The 12,205-nt window shown below is 31.8% G+C and overlaps 3 protein-coding genes across 7 annotated transcripts; all 3 read left to right on the top strand.

Moving 5' to 3' along the window:
* Positions 1-3,310: 3,310 nt before the first annotated feature.
* Positions 3,311-8,814, top strand: LOC133800633 (probable leucine-rich repeat receptor-like serine/threonine-protein kinase At3g14840). 5 transcript variants are annotated; one of them, XR_009876552.1, is made up of 24 exons: positions 3,311-3,466; positions 3,606-3,771; positions 3,858-3,929; positions 4,011-4,079; positions 4,176-4,247; positions 4,328-4,399; positions 4,520-4,591; positions 4,699-4,767; positions 4,848-4,919; positions 4,998-5,072; positions 5,160-5,231; positions 5,347-5,412; positions 5,508-5,576; positions 5,782-5,847; positions 5,955-5,993; positions 6,088-6,122; positions 6,207-6,586; positions 6,659-6,857; positions 7,031-7,150; positions 7,316-7,479; positions 7,597-7,804; positions 7,911-8,148; positions 8,219-8,391; positions 8,482-8,814. XR_009876552.1 is itself a non-coding variant. In XM_062238650.1 (24 exons), exons 1-24 carry the CDS (start codon positions 3,373-3,375, stop codon positions 8,779-8,781), a joined length of 2,916 nt encoding a protein of 971 aa, XP_062094634.1. In that variant the 5' UTR covers positions 3,317-3,372; the 3' UTR covers positions 8,782-8,814. The 5 variants fall into 5 exon arrangements, 4 of the variants coding, with proteins under 4 accessions (XP_062094634.1, XP_062094633.1, XP_062094635.1 ...); XM_062238650.1 differs by having other exon boundaries at positions 3,317-3,466; positions 5,532-5,576; positions 8,241-8,391; XM_062238649.1 differs by having other exon boundaries at positions 3,317-3,466; positions 8,241-8,391.
* Positions 8,815-9,706: 892 nt separating this feature from the next.
* On the top strand, positions 9,707-10,521 carry LOC133799311 (G-type lectin S-receptor-like serine/threonine-protein kinase At1g61460). Its single transcript, XM_062237331.1, has 4 exons — positions 9,707-9,712; positions 9,826-9,893; positions 10,076-10,236; positions 10,343-10,521. Exons 1-4 carry the CDS (start codon positions 9,707-9,709, stop codon positions 10,519-10,521), a joined length of 414 nt encoding a protein of 137 aa, XP_062093315.1.
* Positions 10,522-10,672: 151 nt separating this feature from the next.
* Positions 10,673-11,380, top strand: LOC133800648 (cysteine-rich receptor-like protein kinase 19). The gene is made up of 2 exons (XM_062238677.1): positions 10,673-10,823; positions 10,917-11,380. The coding sequence occupies exons 1-2, from the start codon at positions 10,680-10,682 to the stop codon at positions 11,223-11,225; spliced, it is 453 nt and encodes a 150-aa protein (XP_062094661.1). The 5' UTR covers positions 10,673-10,679; the 3' UTR covers positions 11,226-11,380.
* Positions 11,381-12,205: the final 825 nt, after the last annotated feature.

Below are 12,205 nucleotides of genomic sequence, written 5' to 3'. Positions count from 1 at the left end.
AAAATATAAAATTCAAAAGCATAAATAAACACAAACAAAATAAACGTGGATTCTTCTCTGTTTCTTTCCCTCTGCCGTCAGAATGCTTTTTTTCTTTCTGTCCCTTTCGATCTTCTTTTTATTCTTTTTTACAAAAATCCAAAAACCTAAGAATTTCCATAATAATTTCCAAAAATGCCCTTGTGCCGATATATCGCCTAAGACACTGCGATATATCGCCTGTTGAATGTTCTCGATAAAAACGCGAGTTTCTGACGTCGTTCTGCTAAGCCGAAATTTGGAATTCCACAAGCGGCGATATATAGCCCAAGGCAGGCGATATATTGCCTGTACCATATTTCCAAATATTAGCCAATTTTCGGCTACTAAAACAAACATTTATCCAAATTCTCGAACAAATCAGAATTATAACGACAAACTGCACAAGTTCACCAAACAGATTAAATAGAAACTTTCTCTTGAGAAAAACAACCAAATCAATCTGAAAATGTTATAAATAAGCGTATATTTTGTACGCTTAACAATGATTATTTAAAAATAATAAATAATTAAACAAATTAAAATATGATATTTTTCAAATATTTTACAATGATAATTATTTAAAAATAATAAATAATTAAACAAATTAAAATATGATATTTTTGAGATATTTTACAATGATAATTATTTAAAACTAATAAAATCATATGTTTTATAACTTAAATAAAATTTTATTAAACTTAAATTCACTTATTAGAATAATATCATATTAAACATATAATATAATCTGCTCTGAATTAGCAACAAATTGTTTTTTTTTAAGACAAGCAAGAAACTTAAATTGAAAATTTACGTATAATATTTAATATTAGATTAAACATAAAATATATATTATATATAAAATTAGTAAATTTGGTACATTTTCCTATTCTTAAAAACCAAAGCACATCTAAGATATGATGGAATATTTTTATAATTAATTGATTTAATATCACAAAATATTCAAATATTAAATGATCAACATTTATTTGTTATCCAATTTTTAGTTTCCTAATTAGTTAGAGTGAATTTCCCAATTGCTAACTGTAGCAGAGAATCTAATGAAATTTCTCACCCTATAAATATAGGGTGCCGGTCTCCAAACTCACTGTTCATTCTGACTTTCAGTAACCCCATCTAAAAAAGTTAGCGTCAACACCTATAAAATAATATTTGCATCTAATTTAATATTTTAATTTCAAATCTAAATTATAAATATTTTTGAAAAGTCTTCATTTTATTTTTGGTATTAATAGATATTTATTTAATTTAATTATTTTCTACCTTATTATATGATTTTTTTTTCAATAATGGATATTTTGTAGATATTTAAGTTTTCTTTAATTTTATATGTATAAAAAAATGCAACTCTTTTTTATTACAATTAAATGATATTTTAATTAATTTAATTAAAATTTTAACTAATTAAAATTTAGATTTTAATATAAACAAACATAAATTTTTCACAGGTGCAGAGAGAATGTGCCCACTTAGTTTAAAATAAATGAGCATTAATAATAGATGACCTTTATAAATATAACCTGTACTTATGTAGTTCTTTCTACATGATTTTTCTTCACCAATGTTTTAACTACTTCCTAGCTGACCATTTCATTAATTTAACTAGTTTGTTGATTTCCTCAAGTTCATTAATTATATATAATGTATACATGTATTATTTTACATGAAATATACAATATTAATTAATTGTATAATATGATAGGTTTTGAGCTTTTTTCTTTCTTTCTTTCTTTTTAATTTCATCAAATGAGCAAGTTGCTTCTATTTCTATATATATATATATATATATATGCGTAACAAGTCGCTCATACAGGACATACTTGACCTAGACAGCTACCTTTATTTTTTAAATTAAATTAAGCACACATGTCAAATTGTAGAGAGATTTGTTAACAAAAAACAATTAATAAATGAAAAGAAGATCATGATCAATAAAGTAGAAAACAAAAAGAAAGGCGGTATTGAATATTTTGATGAGAGATAATGATACATATATTTATACAAACAAAGAAAAAAAAAAGTGTACTAAAGAAGGCTGAAAAACAAGTCTGAAATTGTCCCATTTTCAAACAACACTGAGGGACAAGCTAAGCTAGTAGACTGGGAAAAAAGATATTGATTGAACATATATAAATATATAGATATTTATATAGCTCAATTCTTATCTGTTAGCTAATAAAGCTGATGCCTTTTGTCATCATGCCACCATCTCCACCTGCCAAACAATTTTCAAAATAATAAATTAGCCAACAACCATTATTACCATTTATTTTAACTTTGAGATGAGAGAGAAAGAAAAAGAAATAACCTCTTCAACCAAGCATGAATATGTGTCTAAACTTTTAAAAATGATCACTTTAATTCAGCTTAGATTCTAAGACTAAATATATGTTGCTAATTAACTAAAGCTGAGAGCTTGTAAGTTTGTGTACTCATTCTTTTTTTCTTTTGTAAATAAAAATTTTTTAGATCAAAGTTCACCAAATCAATAGCTGGAAGTACATATATTCGATCCTATTCATTTCCATATAACAATCTGTTTATTCCGCATCATTATTGTTATGCATATAGATGAATATTTTTAATCTAACAAAATAATTATCAAAAGGACACTATATATAAAAAGTAGGGTCGTTCTTGGTTAGCACCATGCAGAGGTAATGTCTTAGTACTATGACTATCCCCTAGCTTGCTCTAGTTGACTCTCCATCTTATCTTCAATGAAGTTCCTTCCAAGTAGATAACAATAAAAATACTTTGAATTATAGACTAAAATTTAAACATATTAAAGTATTACATGTCCACCTATTTCAGATCTAATTTTTAACATTATATACTATTTTATATCATTTTGACAGCAACCAAATGTTATTACAAGTATATAATAAACAAAATTTAAAACAATATAATTTTAATAAAATAACGTATTTAAATAGTTAACGTATTAACAAGTGTCTATTGCTTTCCTAATTCACGTGACTACTAATCTACTTCACCTTTGTTAATTATACATAGAATTGAAGAAAAAAACAAAGAGAGTCGGCGACAGTCGATTTCTATTCTCGCAAGTGGTATGGGACCTTGATTTAGTGAGGAAAATATCTTTGTTTTTAATACTACAATTAAGGCCACTAGCAACCAAGTGCGGGAATATTGACCTGGAAACATAGAGAGAGAGAGAGAGAGAGAGCAACGAATGAATAAAGAGCTTTCCTAGAAGCAACTTTTCCTCGAGGATTTATAGACATAAAATGTATTTACAATCACACTTTCTTCTGTATGATATAAATATATATATATATATATCAACATTTAAGCACTGCTTGTTTGGGAATGATCAATATGGCTTCATTACTATTTATGATCTTCTTGGCAGTGACACCATTCAAATGCAATGCCCAATCTAGTATTCTTCCCCACGATGAAGGTGAAAAATCTCTCCATCTTATATATATATATATATATATATATTTTAAATAATATCTGGAGAACAAGAAATTACATACCTGGTGCAGACTTTGGTTTTGTTCATCTTCTTTAGTTAATTTATTATTATTATAATGCAGTGGAAGCTTTTAAAGAAATAGCTAAGCAACTGAACAAGTATGACGACGGGCACTTCGATGATCCTTGTAATCTACCAGATTACTCTTCTAATAATGAATATTACAGAAATGAAGTCATCTGCAATTGCTCCATCTCTGCTAATAATGAATGCCATATCCAAAGCTTGTAAACTACTCCTAGCTCACGGCTAAATATATATACTATAATCACCATGACTTGGAGTTTTCTGTTGACATGTGTTATATGTGCAGTGATTTTTCAGGACAGAATCTGGATGGCAACCTTCCATCATCACTATGGAAGCTACCTTACCTTAAGGAAGTGTAAGTAAAAACAAAGCTTTTTATTCAAATACTTTTCAACACTCTATTTACTATAATACCACTCTTTCTTCTCCCTTGCAGATATCTAGACCGGAACCTCCTCAGTGGTTCGATACCGCCAGAATGGGCTTCAACAAAGTTGGAACGGCTGTAAGTTTCCATTTATCCCTACCATTATTCAAGATATATTAAGCTGTAAAAGGCCTGTAGTAGTAATTGATTGTTTGAACAAATGTGGGCGTGCAGGGATATTTGTGTGAACAATTTATCAGGGCCAATCCCTGCCGAATTAGGAAACATAACCACTCTCAAATATTTGTATGCTCTTTCTTAACCCATTTAAGTTCTCTCTTTTAAACTCCCTTGATTTGCTAATTATAATAAACTCACAAATTCAGGAACATGGAGAGCAACTTGTTTTCTGAAACTATTCCCTCTGAGCTTGGGAAATTGGTAAACATGGAATATATGTGAGAATCCCTTCCCTAATCTCTTCAAAGAAATTAACCTTTTCATGAATATTTGTAAAAAAGTAGTAGAAATGACATTAACTAATTTAGTCTTATATAACTGACATGGTGTGGCTGCAGGAGTTTAAATGCAAACAATCTCACTGGACGGTTCCCTCTGTCTCTCACCAATCTCTCCAAGTTATGGGCGCTGTAAGTGACAGTGTGTACTATAACTTACTTCATAGCTCAAATGAACCAACATATTTTGGTTCAACAATCGTCACGTTAATCTTGGTGACTCGTGTTTTCCATTGCAGTGGGATCGGTAGTAACTACTTCACAGGAAGGATGCCTGAGTTTGGCAATTGGAAACAACTTCAGATATTGTAAGAACTGTTGATCTCTTTGTTGGTTTTCAAAATATTTATGAGCGATTTATATTGATTTTACATGCTACTCTCCACAGAGATATGCAAGGAAGTAGTTTCAGTGGGCCAATTCCTCCTAGTATTTCTACCTTGGCAAACTTAATAAACTTGTAAGTTCTTTTTCATTGTCTACTTTTCTCTGTCTCCTTTAGATCTATGCAATCTTTGTGATGAGGCAGTCTTTGCAGAAGAATAACTAACTTAAATGGGGAGAACTCGTCAGATTTTCCCGACTTGAGTAAAATGACAGACCTTTCTAAGTTGTAAGCTCCATACATAAACTTTTGTGATGGAACTCAACCTAATATTTGATTATTTTTTAAATTATTTGACCATGTTTGAAATTGCAGGACAATGAGGAGCTGTAATTTAAGAGGAAATATCCCTCAATATATTCTTAATTTGAGAAAGCTAAATGGCTTGTAATTGTTCGATTATTCTCTTGTCAAATTTTCCATTCCTGTATAGCATTTCCTTGGAATTTAAACACTTAATCTTTAGCGAATTTAACAGACATCTAAGATCTTTATTTTGCAGGGATCTTAGCTTTAATAAACTAGAAGGGCCACTTCCAAATTTTCAAATATTACCTTTGAGCTATATGTAAGTAACTCAAACTTCATTGGTCCCTTTTTTTTTTATTACTCTTTTCTTTATAATTAAACTTCTCTTATGCTATGGTGTTGCACATTGAATAGATATTTAACAAGTAACTTACTCAGTGGGCCTATTCCAGCGTGGATGAACATATCTGGAGATGCATCCATGTAAGTTACCAATGCTATGTTTTACAAAAATGTGTAAACCAGACCAAAATTACCAAGAAGAATGATGACCTACAAACCCCAACTCTAAGCTCACTCTTCAACTCTTTAACAGAAGATGTAACAAAGAAGATAATTTTGCCAATACAAAAACAAAAGTCACTTAAAAATATTTAGCTAATAATGAAGTTTCTTACTGTGTGTTCAGGAACATAGATATATCTTACAATAACTTTTCGGAAATATCTGAACCATCAACTTGTCAAGATCATTTGTAAGAGTTCCTTTCTTTCTTTCTTTCATTTATTTCTTTCAATTGAACCATAAGCATTTCACAATTGAATATATTTGTGTCTTAACTTTTTTTTTTTTTTTTATCAGCAATGACTTTCAGAGCACATCTGGTCATGAAAACAGCTCGTAAGCTTTAACAAACAATTGAAACAATAATAACAATAGTTTTGATCATGATTATACTTTATACTAATTCTTGCTTTGAATATGATTAATGTAGAACGCTCAGCAAGTGCTTGGCTCCATGTTCAAAAGGTAAAAAAAACCATTCATTGTGTTGACTATAAACCATTTCTTTTGTATATTTTTAACCAACATTGTTTGATCTTTGATGTGTAGATTATTATTCATTGCATATAAATTGTGGTGGAAAAGAAACTACCATTGGAGGCATAAAGTATGAAGGGGATGAGGAATTTGGAGGTCCTGCAAATTTATTCCACAACTCAGCCAACACTTGGGGATTTAGCAACACCGGTCATTTCAGAACTACTAATCATAAAGTGCGAGAATATATAGTAAATAATGTATCTAGATTAAGAATGAACAACTCTGAGCTCTACACAACTGCACGCATCTCGCCTCTTTCGCTAACTTATTTTGCTCGTTGCTTAAGAAATGGAAATTACACTGTGAAACTACATTTTGCAGAGATAGTATTTAGAAACGACAAATCTTATGACAGTGTTGGAAGACGAGTATTTGATGTTTATGTTCAGGTAGCTTAATCATTATGCTACTTAATGCAGCTTGTGAACTTATGTTTTACTGAGTTAAGTAAGTTATTATAGGGAAAACAGGAGTTGTCAGATTTCAACATTAAAGAGGAAGCTAATGGAGTTGATAAGGAGTTTATCAAAGTAATTAAGGCAGTTGTTGTGAGTCATAACACATTGGAGATCCGCCTCCAATGGACGGGGAAAGGGTCAAGGATTGTTCCAAAGACAGGAAATTATGGGTCTTTAATATCAGCTATCTCAATAGAATCTGGTAAGTAACACAATTGTGTATGTTTTTAATTAGGATGAAATTAACGTATAATTAATATTCTTTTTGTTCGTGTTTATTACTTATTATAATGTTATGTGTGATCAAGTCATGATGTAAAATGATTGATGGACTCATATATGTTATGATAGTTAATTCTGTATCTTCTCATTCAGGGGAAGGACATTTTAGTAAGACCAAAATCATTATCGGCCTTGTTGTAGCTGTTTCTGTTGGTGCAACATTATTAGCTGTTGTAGCCTTCGGTTTGCATAGACGAAAAGCTAAGAGAAAAAGTAAGAATAATATCTAAGCTTCAATTTGTGATTGTTACTGCTTTGAGCATTGCATATCTCATGGTTCATGATGTTGATGTTCTTCATTATGTTGGGACCTAAAACTTTGTATTTTTTGGTCGTATTTATTGCTGAATATTATGTAAATTATTGACTTGACATCAGGAACTGCAACAAATAATGATTTGATTTGGACAAGTACTAACTTGAAGAGAGGAGATGATCAACCTGAGCTTCATTTTTTTGAGTTGGATAGCATACTAATGGCCACAAACAAGTTTAGTATTACAAACAAACTTGGTCAAGGAGGATTTGGTCTTGTTTATAAGGTCATTTGGTTTTCAATAGTTTACATAGAATCTAATACACTACAATAATAATGAAGAAATGCAGGTGAATGGGTGAGTGAATGAACTAATTAGTTAGCTATGTTTGGAAATTTACAGGGACAACTACATGGGAAAGAAGTTGCAGTGAAAAGACTGTCTAGCAGCTCATCACAAGGCTACGAAGAATTTAGGAATGAAATAATATTGATCTCCAAACTACAACATAGAAATCTTGTTAAGCTCATTGGTTGTTGCATTGAAAATGAAGAGAAGTTATTAATATACGAGTTCATGCTCAACAAGAGCTTAGATACTTTTATTTTTGGTTAGTCTCTCATCTTTATCCACATTTTTATCCTTCAGTTAGAAGTATGTTTGTTGGACATTGTCACTAATTAACTTTTAGTGGCGTGATTTGGTTTCTTATATAGATGATAGAAGAAGGGTAGAGCTTGATTGGGCCATACGATTCAACATTATTGATGGCATTGCGAGAGGTCTTGTGTATCTCCATCGCGATTCCAGTTTAAGGGTGATCCATCGAGATTTGAAGGCTAGTAATATTCTACTGGATGAGAAGATGACTCCAAAAATTTCTGATTTTGGATTAGCAAGGATTTTTGAAGGCACTTTAGATCTAGCAAATACTCATAGGGTAGTAGGAACAATGTGAGCATTATTCTTTTGATTTGATGATTTGGTAGTACATTGTTGTTATAGCATCTGACATCTAATTTAGTGGTGTGTTTAATCAATTGCAGCGGCTATATGTCTCCAGAGTACGCTTTCAGAGGAATCTTTTCGGAAAAATCTGATGTGTTTAGCTATGGCGTGTTACTACTAGAGATAATAAGCGGGAAAAAGAATACTAGCTTCAAGGATGAGGATCAATACCAAGGCCTTATTGCATATGTGAGTAGTTCACAAAAGAAATCTCTCAAATTGTGTTATTATGTTTGTGTGTTGTGGAAAATTGAGGCTGATATTAGTGTAATGAAACAGTCATGGCAGCTATGGAGTGAAGGCAGAGGAATAGAGTTGGTGGATGAAGCATTAGGCGAGTCATATAATGAATCAGAGGCATTGAAATGCATACATATTGGGCTTCTGTGCGTTCAAGACTTTGCCACAGATAGACCATCCATGGCTCAAGTAGCTTCCATGTTAAGTAACCAAATATTTGATCAACCTCAACCCAAACAACCTATTTTTACTTTTCAAGCCAGCAGTAGTAGTTATGATCCTTCCACACAAAGTGGTAGCAGATGCTCTGCCACTATATCAGTGGTTGAACCTCGATAAAAATAAAATTTAATGCATATATGATTTATACAATTCAACATTTTGGTTGAAATTTTGATAAAACTCATGCAATTTGATGCATTTAAATGGTTCCATATCAAATTTGACAATTGTTTTAGTGAAATATAGATTTGTAACGAATTTTTATCTTTTTTTTTTCAAAAATTAATTTTTGATGTAACTATCAAAATGCATAGAATATAATATTTTTTTTGAAAGAGAGAGATCACATTAAACGGCTAAATAGATCAAATTTTTACAATCCTTAACTACAATTCCAAAAGGAGAAACAAGTTTACTGCTGCTATTTATAGTAAATGTTATATATTATTGTATATAATTTTGTAAATTGGATATGAGATATTATTATAGTAAATTTTTTATTTTGTTGTATGTAAGTAAAAAATGCCAAAAAAAAATACCACATCAAAACTTAATAAAAAGAGAATGGGACATCCATAATTAAAAAGAATATACAGACCTATAATATTTTCTCAATAAATAAAAAAAGAAAACTTGAAAAACTTACCCAGCTTTCTTCCGAACCAAAAAACAACAGATTATATTTAGTATCAAAGAAATGGGTGAAATGGGCTTAACAATGCTCCTACAATAGCTATTGGGCCATATTCCTTGACAATGGTACTTGTACTTAATTTGTCTAAATTTTCGACTAAGGTTGCAAATAGTGGAAAGAAAGACACCTATTTATAATGAAAAGAAAGAAAGACAGCAGATCATACTCCTTTGCCCCCAATGTAGATTAAATGAATATCTTTTTTCTATGACTGCAAATGCATGTATACTTATTCAAACAAAAATTAAGTAAGATTCATATACCATGATTTCAATCACTCTGTTTTTTGTTTACCGAGTTTTTTGGAAACTAGAATTATGAAAGATAAGAGAGCTTAGAAAGTAATGAATGAAGGTTATCACACAAGGAATTTTAGGTGGTTGGGGCATTACAGAATCTTAGTCCACGAGTCAATTGTATTATAGTTTTTTAGGAGCTTAAGTAATGAACTCTCTGAATTTGAGCAGAGTGTATGCTTCTCAGAGAATAGTTTGATCCCTCCTCCCAGTGCACCACTATTCATATTTATAGGAAGGTGAGTGCACTAGGCTTAGGCCGGATTAATCCGGGCCCACTAAGGGTATAAACATTATTTGCTCTTTGATGGATGCTTAATACAAAGTGCATTTTAATATATAAAATGCATTAACCAAGGCCTATTGGGCTAGCCCAAGCGTAACCACACTATAAGATTAACGACAGACTGTTGCTTCGTAGCTCGTCACAAGGCTACGAAGAATTTAGGAATGAAATAATATTGATCTCCAAACTGCAACATAGAAATCTTGTTAAGCTCATTGGTTGTTGCATTGAAAATGAAAAGAAGTTATTAATATACGAGTTCATGCTCAACAAGAGCTTAGATACCTTTATTTTCGGTTAGTCTCTCATCTTTATCCACATTTTTATCCTTCAGTTAGAAGTATATTTGTTGGACATTGTCACTAATTAACTTTTAGTGGTGTGATTTGTTTTCTTATATAGATGATAGAAGAAGGGTAGCGCTTGATTGGGCCATACGATTCAACGTTATTGATGGCATTGCAAGAGGTCTTGTGTATCTCCATCGCGATTCCAGTTTAAGGGTGATCCATCGAGATTTGAAGGCCAGTAATATTCTATTGGATGAGAAGATGACTCCAAAAATTTCTGATTTTGGATGAGCAAGGATTTTTGAAGGCACGTTAGATCTAGCAAATACTCATAGGGTAGTAGGAACAATGTGAGCATCATTCTTTTAATTTAATGATTTGATAGTACATTGTTGTTATAGCATCTGACATCTAATTTAGTGGTGTGTTTAGTCAATTGCAGCGGCTATATGTCTCCAAAGTACGCATTGAGAGGAATCTTTTCAGAAAAATCTGATGTGTTTAGCTATGGCGTATTACTACTAGAGATAATAAGCGGGAAAAAGAATACTAGCTTCAAGGATGAGGATCAATACCAAGGCCTTATTGCATATGTGAGTAGTTCACAAAAGAAATCTCTCAAATTGTGTTATTATGTTTGTGTGTTGTGGTGGAAAATTGAGGCTGATATTAATGTAATGAAATAGTCATGGCAGCTATGGAGTGAAGGCAGAGGAATAGAGTTGGTGGATGAAGCATTAGGCGAGTCATATAATGAATCAGAGGCATTGAAATGCATACACATTGGGCTTCTGTGCGTTCAAGACTTTGCCACAGATAGACCTTCCATGGCTCAAGTAGCTTCCATGTTAAGTAACCAAATATTTGATCAACCTCAACCCAAACAACCTGTTTTTACTTTTCAAGCCAGTAGTGGTAGTTATGATCCTTCCACACAAAGTGGTAATAGATGCTCTGTCAATGAGGTCACTGTATCAATGGTTGAACCACGATAAAAAAGAAAAACTTCAACTGTAAATTATGTTAAATGCATATTGGGCTACACCTACGCTATTCAATATTTTCTTTTAAATTTAATGGACTCCATTTTGTTAAAACTTGAAAGGAAATTACTCTAATGATTGCAACAAAACCAAATGTTCTTTTTGTAGAGTCAGATTTGTACAGTTATAACAATACTCAACTCAAGCACATTATGTTACTAGATTTTTAGAGTCAGATTTGTTTGGCCTCTAGCTGTACTGTGGAAAATCAGTGGAAAATCAGTTGAAGTTGTAGCTGTACTTACATATATATAAGTGGCAAGAAGTACTAAAATTGTCCTACTGGTTCTTGATTTTCTTGGCTGATTGGAGTGCTAATAAGTATATGTTTTTTGCCTTTGCCATTGCAATTGCTGATTTGTTGTCATAGAACAACTCAGTAGCTTCCTCTTGCTTTTCTCCAATATCTTTTAAAATTCTTCTAAGCCAAATAACTTGAGAGGTTGCAGCTGAGGATGATATATGCTCTGCTTCAGCTGAGGATTGAGCAACTGATTGTTGCTTCTTGGATAGCAAAGAAAATACACCTGAGCCAAGTCAAAAAACAAGCCTGAAGTGCTTTTCATATCATCAACACAGCCTCCCCAATCACTGTCACAATAGGCCTTCTAATTTCACTTCAATATTTCTCTCAAATCTGATTCCTTGCCTCATAGTTCCTTGTATGTATCTCTAGACTCTTTTTCCAACACCAAAATGCTTTTGACTTGGACAATTCATGAACCTTGAAAGCAAACTTGCTGCAAACATAATATCTTGACGAGTTGCAGTGAGATAATTCTCATGGACATCTGTCCATTATGATCGATTGAGGTATTCCATGTATCCAAACCACTTCTTCAATAAACCACTTCTTCATGGAAATTGTGGTTGGGAAAAAGAACATGAGAAGTCACCCGAATGAAAACTTTGTATTAGGAAAATATATTTAT

Source organism: Humulus lupulus, chromosome 9 (genome assembly GCF_963169125.1).
Source record: "Humulus lupulus chromosome 9, drHumLupu1.1, whole genome shotgun sequence".
Lineage (NCBI taxonomy): Eukaryota > Viridiplantae > Streptophyta > Magnoliopsida > Rosales > Cannabaceae > Humulus > Humulus lupulus.
Note: the sequence above shows the minus strand (reverse complement) of the source record. Positions and strands in the feature narration are given on the sequence as shown.